Raw genomic sequence first — 13,383 nt, forward strand, 5'->3', positions numbered from 1 at the left:
GCAGTGATAGGAACAAGTCCCCTTCCTTCGGTCCCACTCGGGTGCTCCGTGGCTTCAGTATGAACTAAGAGATTCGTGTTCACGGAGAGGGTGGTTCAGGTTGTCACAACCCGAAGTTGTGATTTTTTGTTTGTGCGCGCTTCGGCACTGCTAAATTGTGCCCGCTAAATTGCAGCTTCTTTGCACGGTGGAGTTTTCTGCTGCAGAGGAGAACCCCGGTGCAAAGGAGAATTCCCGCCAAATTTGTAGCTTTCTTTGCAGGGTGCATTTCTCTGCTGCAGAAGAGAAATGCTTGTTGCAAAGAGTTCCCGCCATCCGTATTATAATTCGAGCCCCGCTATTGGATAGTTCTAAATTATTCCTACGTGGTGGCTAGCGATTGGCTTGGTAGCCGTATAAAAAGCTTGAGTGGTTTCCACCCTGTCACAACCCAAAGTTGTGAGTTTTTGTTTGTGTGTGCTTTGGCACCACTAAATTATGTTCCCGCTAAATTGCAGCTTCCTTGCACGGTGGAGTTCTCTGCTGCAGAAGAGAACTCCGGTGCAACGGGGAATTTCCTGCCAATTTGTAGCTTTCTTTGCATGGTGCATTTCTTTTGCATCTTGGAGATGCACGGTGCAAAGGAGTTCCCGCCATTTGTATGAAGATTCGTGCCATGTTATTGGCCGATTCTAATATATGTACACGTAACGGCTAGCGATTGGCTTGTTAGCCGTATAAAGAGCTTGAATGGTTTCCGCCCAAGTTGGAGGACTCCACGAACATCAGGAGAGAAATCACTTAGAGAGCATGAAGATCTCTAAGCGCTGTGGATCCTCACAGACCCAACGCATTTCTTAAGCAGGCAACAGAGGTCTAAATAGCCTCTGGCCTCTCCCCATCGCTGAGCGCAATCCTAGACGTATCCCTTTCTTATATACTCAATTTTTGAACCCACGGAGCTTTAACAACTCTGGGGCCAGAGAGCCGAACCAAACCCACAGAGCTTCGACAACTCCATGGGAAAGAAATTGCCGAACCTGTGGAGCCTAAACAACTCCGAGGCCAAAGAACCGAATTTGTCATAGTCCTCCAATGAGGATTTAAGCGGAGCTGCACCTGGAAACTGTCCAGCCTACACCGCGACCATCTTGGGTGTAAGTAAATAATCTTTAAATCAACCATTACGCCTCTGTGACTAATTCTAGCCCGCGCATGCCTTGCCGCCGCACGGTTCTCTCCAGCCCCGTGTGCCCGGGCTGCTGGCCACAGCCCGCGTGCACAAAGATGGGCCCGGCTCGCCCCCAGCCCGCACACACCCAAGTTGGAGGACTCCACGAACACCAGGAGGAGGAGACTTCATGATGTGTGAAGATCTCTAAGCGCTGTGGATCCTTATGGACCCAATGCGTTTCAAGCAGGCAACAGAGGTCTGATCAGCCTCTAGCCTCTCCCCGTCACCGAGCGCAATCCTGACGTATCCTTCTTCCCTGCGCACAAAAAGGATCCACAGAGCCTAGCAAACTTCATGTGAGTGTATTCAGAGCTCTTTGTTTCGAGTACTTTCTTCGGTTGGCGCGACGGGCTCGCGGTTTAGAGCCTCCAACCGGATGGGCTAGAAGAGTGTTCATGGGAAGGAACTCTAGTCCGCCTCTCTTCTTTTCTATCTGCAACTGTAACTCAAGCAAGTTTTCCTGCCTGCACCGCGACCATCTTTGGTGTAAGTAAAATAATCTTTAAATCAACCACTACGTGTCCGTGACTAATTCTAGCTCACCCCCGGTCTCCTCCGGCCCTGCGTGCCCGGGCTGCTGGCCACAGCCCGCGTGCACAAAGACAGGCCCAGCTCGCCCCCGGCCAGCACATGGCGACGAGGATGGGATCAGGAGGAGACATGTTAGAGCTAGAATTGGTTAAGAACTGCCCTTGGCGCGATAACCAATGCCAAGTGAAAAGCTTTGAGGAACTGGAGGCGCATATTGCTTACCAACAGGCGGGCGGAACGGGTGAAAGATTTGTCAGCGGACGCCTGTCGTTGAAGGGAGAAGAGGGAGTCTCCGAAGATGGAGCCCCGAGAGAGAGGGAAGTGTATTTGCTCCCCGCGGCGTTTGGGTGTATAATGAGAGACGAGCGGGTCCTGTTCAGGCCCCTTGATACTGTGTCCCTTGCCGGACCCAACCCGGCGGGCGAAACAAACCCGATCTTCACCCGGGAGTGTGCCCGATGCCTACGATATGCTCGGGAGAGTGAAGAACCGGAGCCAATCGGCCAGTTCCCTCCCCTCATGGCGGCTAGATTAAGGGGTCGCGAGTTACCATCCGAGCTCCGCGAAGACCTGGAAGCGGAGGAACGAGCCGCAGATGAGAGGGTGGCCCCGTGGTACGACAAGGGGGGAGAATGTAGTGCAAGTTTTCGTACTGTAATGAATCTAATGCACAAGAATTTAAGTTTGAAAGCCCAGCTGCAGATGGCTATCCAAGTGGTCAAAGAAGCGGCTGAGAAAAAGGAGCCTGAAACGCCAGCCCAAGATGGCGCCGAGAAAGAGGGAGACCGCGTGGAAGACCCGGAAAAGAAGGGTGGAGCTTCGGAAGAACCCGCGGGAGTTCGGTCAGCGACTCCGCCCATTGACGCAGCGTTGTCGCTGGCAACTCCGCCTAGTGACGCAGCGACGCCTCTACCGACCACGCCTTCCTGCCAACAAAGGAGAGAGCCGAGCAGAGGAGTGCATCCGCCCGTCCTGCCTGAAGCAGCAACAACAGCAATAACTCCCGCAGCAGCAGTTCAGCCTATAACAACATCAACTCCCGAAAAAGCAGCTTGCCCTACAGCCATGGTCAACCAAACAACTGATGAGCGAGATGTCGTCACCAGTCGCATCCGTGCTTGGACAGAGTTACAACAGCTATACAAAGAATCTGAGATGGAGTCTGATGAAGCTATAATCTCATGGCTATAACTCATGGCCATGGAGTTTAAACATGACTAACTGTAGTGTACAAAAGGCTGTCCAGAGTAGAGTCGTGTTTAAATACCTGTATTATATGTTTAGTAGTGATAGTGAGTTGAATTGACCGCCTTATAACGTGTGGTTCCGTGTAAAGTTTGTAAATATTAGTGAAATAACTGTTTTAAGAAAGTTCTTTTTACAGATCCGAAATTCAGAGTGCGTGGCAGAGAGAAGCCCTGAGAAGGATAACATCATCGGAAGAAGTGAGGGCCTGACGTACGACTTCGCCATGACGCCCACTGAAGCCCTGATCGTGCAGTTTTTTGTTATGAATCTGATCATGTGTATATGTATTTGTGCCGGTTATTATTTGATTCGATCCCTAGAGGACGAACTTCTTATGTTAGCAAATTTTGTGTTTACTCGTTTAGTTCAGCAACCCGTGGTAAGAGCTCTTAATAACTCGAGTGACGAGCATGTGGTCTAATTTAGCTATGCTCTCAGCAAGGGGGGATGTCACAACCCAAAGTTGTGATTTTTTGTTTGTGTGTGCTTCGGCACTGCTAAATTGCACCCGCTAAATTGCAGCTTCTTTGCACGGTGGAGTTTTCTGCTGCAGAGGAGAACCCCGGTGCAAAGGAGAATTCCCGCCAAATTTGTAGCTTTCTTTGCAGGGTGCATTTCTCTGCTGCAGAGGAGAAATGCTTGTTGCAAAGAGTTCCCGCCATTCGTATTATAATTCGAGCCCCACTATTGGATAGTTCTAAATTGTTCCTATGTGGCGGCTAGCGATTGGCTTGCTAGCCGTATAAAAAGCTTGAGTGGTTTCTGCCCAAGTTGGCGGACTCCACAAACACCAGGAGGAGGAGACTTCACGCCGTGTGAAGATCTCTAAGCGCTGCGGATCCTTATGGACCCAACGCGTTTCAAGCAGGCAACAGAGGTCTGATCAGCCTCTAGCTTCTCCCCGTCACCGAGCGCAATCCCGACGTATCCTTCTTCCTTGTGTGCAAAAAGGATCCACGGAGCCTAGCAAACTTCGTGTGAGTGTATTCAGAGCTCTTTGTTTCGAGTACTTTCTTCGGTTGGCGCGACGGGCTCGCGGTTTAGAGCCTCCAACCGGATGGGCTAGAAGAGTGTTCACGGGAAGAAACTCTAGTCCGCCTCTCTTCTTTTCTATCTGCAACTGTAACTCAAGCAAGTTTTCCTGCCTGCACCGCGACCATCTTTGGTGTAAGCAAAATAATCTTTAAATCAACCACTACGCGTCCGTGACTAATTCTAGCTCACCCCTGGTCTCCTCTGGCCCTGTGTGCCCGGGCTGCTGGCCACAGCCCGTGTGAGCAAAGACGGGCCCGGCTCGCCCCCGGCCTGCACACAGGTGATCAGTCTGATCTGGCCTACACTTGCGATTCTTCCTTTGTTGTTCTGCAAGTGAGGTTATCTCCAAATTGGGACTGTAGGTTACAGTTTTTATTGGGTGAATTGCCGTCTTGGGCCCCTCCTACCCAAACCTGTCACTACTCCCACATTTGGGCTCAGATCTTACTCAGATTTTTTGCTAGGTGGTCAGTTTGTCTTCCACAATGGAATTTGTCTGCTGACCATTTAGTTTATCTTAAATATTTGCTTTGGAAGATTTTCCATACCACTGCGGTGATCTTTCTTTTACAACCCCCTTTCAAAAGGCTTCTAGGGTTTTGATCTCTCGGAATATTTGCTTAAGGGTCGTTTTTTCTCTGGTCCTTAGGATAACTTGTTAAAGGCCTCTAGAGATAAGATCGAGGAGCCAAGTGTGGAGCTTGTGCCCTCTCTCCATCCAGTCTATCGGGGTGTTGCCCCTCCCCTCAACTCGCCTGCCACGACTTGGATGTTAAAATGCACATTAAGAGGGGTCTACAGTGGAGATCTTTATCTTGGATGAGCCTCCCGATAGATGGTGGTACTCACGGTTGTCCGACGCGGTGTTCCACGGGGCTCCGCCTCCCCTACACCCCGTCCATGCGCCAGCCACTGGGTGATGCGTTCTAGATGTTTCCAGGCCTCGTATGACGGCCTCAGACCGGTTCTCCAGTCCCCGGTCACTCTCCCTCCTTCTTGGAAAGATTTCTCTTTTTTTTCTTCTTTTTTACAGAAAATACTCCTCCGAGTTAGGAGGAGCTGCAAGGTGATCCCCCTGATTCCAGCTCCCTCCTGGATCCTCAGCTGTCTCCTCTCCCCTGCCAAAAGCAGGGAGCTCCCTTGCCTCCTGAGCGCAAGCCGCTTCAGGAGACTGAGAGAGTGCCTCGGCTTGCACTCTCTGTCTGCCTCCTGCTCTGCCTACCACAGAAGGCTTAAAGCCCTTCTCCAAGCTGCCTGCTTGAGACCTGCAGGCTGAGTCCTCTCCTCTCTGTGCCAGAGTTCGCTGCACGAGCTGCTAGCCAGTACTCTCTCTCTCCGGCTTCCCCTCTCTCCCTGCTCTACTGGCATTTTTAAACCTTCCCGCAGTGGCTGATACGGCTGCTGGGATTGGCTCAGCTGTTCCCCGCGCCGGGAACAGCTGATGCCACAGCCAGCGTAATGCCGGTTCGTGCGGCTGCAGCCGTGAACGCGGCTCCTGCTCCCGCTGCTCTTCGGCAGGTACGTACGCCACTCTGGGGGCTTGCTCTCGGGGTCTGGGGTCTGTGGGCTCTCTTCTCTCTCCCTCGAGAGCCTGTGGGGACACCTCGCCGCCACACCAAGACTTTAAGCACCTTTGTTGTAAGGCCAGGTAAAACAATGAACCTAGATAAGAAGATGAACCTTGCCTTTTTCTAAACTGGCTAATGGGCAACTATTACAAACATTCAAACTATTACATTCAATATGACATCAAGTAGTCTTCCTTAGAGGCTGTCCCAAGCTTCCATTGTTTGTACGCCTCTTTCTTTTTCTGTAGGAGGGCTGCAACTTCCCTGCTTAGGCAAGAGGATTTTTTGAGCCTTCTGCTACTTTTTCTCCATATGAGAATGGATTTTCTTTGAGCCTGAAGGATTGTGTCCTTAAGGAACTACCATTCTTCTTGTGCTTGCTTTACTTGTGGTCCTTCGTTTCTCAGGGCATTCTCTACTAGTGACCTGAGCTTATTAAAATTTGCATTTTTGAAGTCTAAGACTTTGAACTTGGTATCTGTTTTGTCAGCCTTGTGACGGACCATGAACATAATGATTTCATGGTCACTATCACCTAGACTGCCCTCTATGTTCAAGGTGGTCACCACCAGGTCATCCCCTTTGGTCAGGACCAGGTCAAGAAGTATATTGCCTCTAGTTGGCCTGTGCACCTCCTGAGTCAAAAAAGGCTCTTCGGTGCTGGTCAGGAAGGATTGTGATCGATCCGAGATGGCTGAACATTCCTTCCAGGAGATGTCTGGGTAGTTGAAGTCACCCATGACAACCATGTCCCATGCACATGCGGCCTCCATTAGTTCATGGGCGAATGCTAGATCAAGTTCCTCCCCTTGGTTAGGTGGCCTGTAGTATACACCTATGGTCAGGTCTCTTTCACCAAGCCTGCCCCGGAGCTTGACCCAGAGGGCTTCAAGCTGTTCTTCTTTGGGGCTGACATCGGCCTGTAGGGAGGTGTACTGCTCCTTCACATAGAGGGCAACACTCCTACCTCTCTTCCCTACCTGATCCCTTCTGTGAAGAACATATCCCTTTATGGCTATGCTCCAGTTGTGAGAGGAGTCCCACCAGGTCTCTGTGATCCCTACTAGATCACAGTGCCCAGTGGAAAGCAGGAGGACTAGTTCCCCATGCTTCTGGCATTGGTGTCCTTCCACCTTGAGTCCTTCTACTGAGGTCACTGGCCTCCTGCTGCGTTGAAGGGGAGCCGTTTTCTCAGCTTCCGTAAGAGTGGCTTGCTTGGTTTCATTGTCAATGGAGCTTTCCTGTATATTGGTCCCTGGGTAGGCTTCAGTTAGCGTTTCCCCATCCCCATAAGGGGCTACAAATGCAGAAATGTTGGACAGCTAGTAAAATAATACTCCCACTAGGAAACAAGAGTTTTCTTGTCATAAGAATTTGTAAATTTATTGTGCTCATTACTCAGCTTCTTTTCCAGAAACTTAATTTAAACAAATCACAGTAGGAAATGACTACACTCATTTCTCTTTAATTTCTGGTTTTCTAAAGAAGCAACACTGGGGAAGTAGAATCAATGGACTGGGTCTTCTATAAGGGTGTAGTGTCTTAAAGAGGCCTGTACACATCATCTGATTATGATTATGATGGATGATTAGTATGATTACTCAATGTTGTGTAGTCCAGAGCACTGATTCTCAACTGGGTACCATGGGGTGCCACAAGATCTTCTGAAAGGTGCCTTGAGGTGTAAGGAGATATGCAGGTATAAGGGGATAAGTGCACACTCAAACTCAACCCTATCTGGCCCCTCTGCAAGGAGGTAAGAACTTGTTGCAAGGAGGTGCTGATCAATTCACAAAAGTTATGGGGAAATGCCTGCAATCAAATGAGAGGTGCCTTCGGAGTCTAAAAAGGTTGAGAACCACTGGTCTAGAGTTTATGGATGTTACCTGCCATATTAGTAAAGACGTCCTCACAGGACTGCTGGTGCAGAGAAGAATTGTTTTGTAGACCCCATTTAAAAGGGAAGAGGTGAAGGAGGAACCGTATGCATGGTATTTCCTGTGGCAAGTGTCCTGTGAACAGTCCTCTGGTTAAAAGCCTGCAATCACTGTACAAGTGCATGGTGTCAGTAACCTAATTCCTGTATACCTTATGTCTACTTCCCTGCAGGAGATAAGGATATAAAGGATGTGCAACAGAAATGACTCACTGGGTCACCCACTACTGTCAATGATCAATTCATACCAGAAAAAGATCTAGCTAATGTGTTAATAGTTGTGGTGCCAAGAGGCCCTTTAAATGACATGTAGAATATTAGTTAAATGCATTGATGGTCTCCTTGGACATGGAGTTTATTATCTCCTGTAGCCCAGACACCAGATGGATATAGGCAGACACATGCACCAGCAGATACATTGCATTCTCTGAATAGAAGAGATGACCATAAGGTGCAAAGAATAATTAAGATATCAGTATAATCAATGATTGACTTACCTTATGTGGCTATGTCTCCTTCTACTGGCTGGCACCAATGAAAAGCACACCTTGCTGCTTCCTGTCAACCAGCATCAAGTCCTTCAGCTTTAGTGACAGGGGCTTGAGCCTAACATCTTAGGTTTGGTGGTCATGATCCCTGTTGGTTTCATTACACAAACCTGAGGGACATGTGTGAAATGGGTACATCCCATCAATGTGCAAATGTCCATTCTATAAGACATGTGGGATCAGATGTTTTAGAAAAAAATACAAGGGCTAATTGAGATTCTTTTTATCCCAGTATTCATTGACCCCTGCATCAGACCTATTCATTGTGTCTAACAGTGGAACCATTTCAACCACAAGACAATCTGATTATGAGAAAGATCAGCATAGGTAAGAATTAACTTTGGTCACTTAGTTATTAGTAATTCATAGCTAACACAAATAGCTATTGCCTACAGTCTAAAGAGTGATTCTTGCTTTGCTTTTATTTAACAGTTACTTTTTAAATATAACTGCGACAGACAACTTAGGGCTGAAAACTACCGGAACTGTGATAGTCAACATAATTAACATCAATGATGAAGCACCGTATTTTACCATGTGAGTGAAACATCAATATAATGTAAAAAATATGGATGGTTTTCAGGTGTGCTATAGTATAACCATTACCTGATATGACATCTGGCTATTGCTAAAACAGTACTTGTGTTCTAAGTCTCCTGTTGAAAGTTTTCATTGTCATTTCTTTCTGCTATCCCTATACCCAGTATTTATGTTAGATTTGGGACAAAATGTGTTGCTAGGCAGAGGACTGAAATAAAAGCAATGGCCTATTTGACATCTATTTAAGTGGCATACAGACCTTTGTGCTGGCACAGACTGGGCGTGTCTACATGAGATGCTTTACTGCTCAGTAGACCAAATTACTAGGTAATAAGTGTCACTGTCTACACATACAGATGCTTACTGTGCAGTAATTTGGTCTAACTGTAAGTTAATTTGCTCCCTGGAAACACAAGTAGGAAATTAACTCCTGATTAGTTACTGCACAGTAATGCACATGCAGATGATGACTGGGAGCAAATTTGCCCCTGGTCAGCTCTACCACCAGAGGGCCACCTGCAGCTTAGCCCCAGGGCTGGGAGAGCTCTTTGCCTGCCCCAGCCCCAGGACCTTAAAAGCCTGCAGGGATGCCAGGGCCCTGGGTCATCTGAATCCAGCCTCTGGCCACTGCATATCTCCACAGAGGTCCCAGGCCAACTGCAGTAGCCTGCCCACACCTTAGTGCTGATCCCTGGCACCGTGTCACTACATGGCTGCCTGTTCCATGCTGTGGTCCTGCATGGGGTGCTGCAGGCAGCTGCCAGGCCTGGCAGCACCCTGGACCACCTGCAGCCAGGCTCTGGCCACCAGGTCCCACTCCAGCTGTTCCCAGGCCACCCAGAGAGGCCTGCCCAGACTCTGCTACTGGTGCCTGGCACACCATCACCACATGCCTGCCTGTCCCATGCCGTGTCCCTGCACAAGACACTGCATGTGCCTGCCCAGGCCCACCAGCACTGGGATTGCTGCATGGAGGCCCAGTGACCCATTGAGGAAGCCACAGTGGCATCCTCCCCAATGCCACACACTGCCTCCTGGGGCCGCAAATGGTCCCAGTAGGAGACTGAGGACCTCATTGTGCTGTGGGCAGGGGCTGAGGTGCTTAGCCAGTTTGTGCAGAGTGGCCCCTACAACATGTACAACTTCTAGTGCAAGTGAGGGCAGGCCAAAAGTTGCTCTAATTTATGCCAATTTGTTGTACCTTCCTTCTGACATTAGAACCATGGGGATTTGCCAGAGTATAGCAAGCACCATTCCTGCTCCCTAGGCCAGTGTTGCCCAACTCATCCAGCTGCTGCCACTCATCCTGCTCCCAAATTTCTGGATCCATGTGGAACCCCACAGGTCAGATGATACAGCTCCATGGATTGTATTTGGTCCACAGGCCATATCTTGATCACTGCTGCTCTAGAGCAAGGAGGGAGAAGACAGTGTAGAGCCAGCTGCACTGTGTCACCATCATGCCAAGAGATTTCAGCTGTCCTTGTAGGACAAGCTGCTGCTTTCTCTATGAAATAGGGAGGGCAGGTGGGGTTGAGGCCAAGGATCTGGCCCATGATTTGTAAAGCCTGAGATATGGTGAGACAGAAGAACAAAGTATTATAACAGAAGCTTGTGACATTTGATCCTACTCATTTGAAATTTGAAATGCATAAAGATAACAATTAACTGGGAAGGATTATAAACAAATACAGTGGAGTTGCATCATACACACATTTAACTTACGCAAATTCAACTATATGCGCTCGGAAAAAAAAAGAAAAAGAGAGCAATAATAATTTAAATAGCGCAGGCGATTCCTCCCGCCACTCCGGTCCACTTCCAGGTGCTCCAGGGGGCATGCTGAGGGCCCCCCCTCAGCAATCAGATCGACCCCGGGTGCCCCTCAGACCCAGGAGGCACCAGTCGCCAAGCTGGGACCGGGTAATTTTGACTATACGCGATTTTTGCCTTGCGCACTGACTTTAGAACCTAACCCCCGCGTAAGATGCGACTCCACAGTACTTCATATTTGTTTGTAATCTGGCCAATTTGAAACTGGCCAGCTGTGGCCTTGGGTCTACCACAATCCGCTGGCTGGGAAATTGGCTCCATGGTCGGACACAGAGAGTGGTAATTGACGGAAGTCAATCATCATGCTGCCCTGTGACCAGTGGGGTCCCCCAAGGCTCTGTCCTTGGACCCGTATTGTTCAACATCTTCATTAATGATATGGATACTGGAGTCAGAAGTGGACTGGCCAAGTTCTCCAATGACACTGTGCCCGTCTCCGCTCGACCAGGCGCTCCCGGGCTGTTATAGCCTGGGTGGCCGTTCTCACTGGCCACGAGCTCACGAGAGGGCCCCGGGAGGTGCCTTGGGTGGTGACGAGAGGCCCCCTAACCTCGCCTGCCACGACTTTGAATGTAATCTCAGTGGTGGGGGTCTCCGTTAATACTGCCTCCCGGGGCCGTTGTGCCTTCGGCGGGCACTCACGGGGCTCCGACCTCCCCTACACCCCGGCCAATCGCCACCTGCTGCTGCTAGTCTTCTAGTGGCCTTCCTCAGGCGGCCCCGTCGTGTCTCCGGTCCTGTGCCTCCCGGTGGCCCCCCACTCCAGAGAACCAAGCTTCCAGGCTGGAATCCATCTTGAGGGTTTCACACCCCCTGATTCCCTGCTGCCCCTAGCCTATACTGACCTGAGGCCACCGCAACACAAAATGAGAGAGCCTAAAGGAAAGTGAACAACAAAACAGAAAGTCGAGCCCTTCTATCACGCCTAGCCCGGGATCTGACCCGGGGTGCCTAAGCCCCGATCGATGGGCTGCCCTGGCTCAGAGTCCGTCGGGTGGCTTAAGGCTACCGACTCCCCCGGGAGTCTACTCTCCAGGACCGCGGCTCCAGCTCTCTGGCAGCCTCATATCCGGCGCTCACTCCCCCGCCGGTCCCACTGCCGGTTCCTCCCCCGGCCCGTCTGTCAGCTCTCTCGCTGGGTCCACTGCCGGTTTCCTCACTGGCTATGCTGCCCGCTCCTTTACCGGATCCGTAGCTGGTTTCTTCTCCAGTCTTGCTGCCGACATTGTCTCCACCTTCTCCGTCGGCTCCTTTAAGAACGCAGCTCTCACTGCTGTAGCTGCAGCTTTCTTCGCCGGCTCCTTTAACAGCGCGACTCTCGCTGCTGCAGCTGCCGTTGCCAACGCCGCTGCCACGACTTCCCCCGTCGGGCTGGGTACACGGGCCCCGCGGGCGCGGGTCCCGCTCTTGGGATTCCCTGCAGGCTTTCCCCACTTCTGCCCTGGCCCCGCTTCCGGGGCCGCCTTTTATCTCTGCTGGGCGGCGTCTCCCGCCGGCGTCGCCCGGCCCCAGCTGTATATAAGCGCGGCTTACAAACCGCACTGGCGGTTTCGTCGCGCGCGTGTCCCTGCCTGTCCCGGCTTCTGCGTGGGGTAAGTAAATGGTTACTTCCCCCCTGGTTCAGCCCCAGGGTACCCTTCTACCCCCGGCGTCCCTGGGACACAACCCCCCCCAAGATGCCTTGGGGCGCTTCTTCGGACCCAGCTCGGGTCGTACCTGTCAGGCTGGTCTGTCCATTTGGCTGGTCATCTCGGCTCCTGGTCTGGTTTTCTCCGTCACACCTGGATAGGAAGTCCGCCACTGCATTATCCTTCCCCGGTCGGTGTACTATGCAAAACTTATAAGGTTGGAGTGCCAGGGCCCACCGTGTTATTCGGGCGTTATCAGTCCTGGCCGTGCTCAGCCACCTTAGCGGAGCATGATCCGTTACCAATTTGAATTCACTGCCCATCAGGTAATACCTGAAGTAGTCTACCGCCCACCGTATGGCTAAGCATTCCCGTTCTATGGTGGAGTACCTTCTCTCCGCCGGCAGCAGCTTGCGACTGGCGTACGCCACGGGCCTTTCACTGCCCCTGTCCTCCTGGGTTAAGACGGCCCCCAACGCGGTCTCCGAGGCATCCGTCTGTAAAACGAAGGGTTTTTTGAAGTCAGGAGTGTGTATTACCACTTCCTCACAGAGGGCTTGTTTCAGCTTTCTGAAACTTCGCGTCATTTCTTCTGTCCACCTGACTACCCCTGTTTTCCGCCCTCTGAGTGCCTCTGATAAAGGCGCGGACAATACTGAGAAGTGGGGTACAAACCGCCTATAATAATTGGTGAGCCCCAGGAATGATCGAAGCTGGCGACAGTTTTGCTGGGGCGTAAAATTGCGGGTAACCTCCACTTTATCGGCTAACGGTCTGATCATGCCTCTGCCAACCAGAAACCCCAGGTATTTAGTTTCCTTCTGGGCCAGGGCACATTTTCGAGGGTTGGCTGTTAGCCCCGCCCGTCTCAATTCCGTCAGGATGGCTTGAAGGGCTCTTTTGTGCTGTACCCACGTCCGGGTATATATGACGATATCGTCTATTTAGGCCGCGGCATACTCGGCATGTGGGGCCAGTATCCGATCCATCAGGCGCTGAAATGTCGCGGCCGCACCATGTAATCCAAAGGGCATCCTGACAAACTCGTACAGCCCCCATGGGGAGCCAAATGCCGTCTTCGGCTGATCTTCTTTGGCCACCGGCATCTGCCAATACCCCTTTGCGAGGTCAAGGGTTGAGATATACTGGGCATCCCCTATTCTCTTGACTAGCTCTTCCACATGGGGCATCGGGAATGCGTCGAATGTCGCCAAGGTATTCAATCGTCTATAGTCTACGCAGAGTCTCAATGACCCGTCAGGCTTATGCACTGGCACTAATGGACTCCTCCAGGGGCTTCTCG

General features: G+C 51.0%; 1 protein-coding gene across 1 annotated transcript in view; it reads left to right on the forward strand.

Moving 5' to 3' along the window:
* Positions 1-13,383, forward strand: part of CDHR3 (cadherin related family member 3) — a 55,635-nt gene that overhangs the window by 16,928 nt on the left and 25,324 nt on the right. Inside the window, exons 4-6 of the mRNA XM_059725559.1 lie at positions 6,456-6,517; positions 8,512-8,616; positions 11,664-11,827. Coding sequence (XP_059581542.1) covers positions 6,456-6,517; positions 8,512-8,616; positions 11,664-11,827 — 331 coding nt within the window. The remainder of the gene's footprint in view (positions 1-6,455; positions 6,518-8,511; positions 8,617-11,663; positions 11,828-13,383) is intronic.

Source organism: Alligator mississippiensis, chromosome 4 (genome assembly GCF_030867095.1).
Source record: "Alligator mississippiensis isolate rAllMis1 chromosome 4, rAllMis1, whole genome shotgun sequence".
Lineage (NCBI taxonomy): Eukaryota > Metazoa > Chordata > Crocodylia > Alligatoridae > Alligator > Alligator mississippiensis.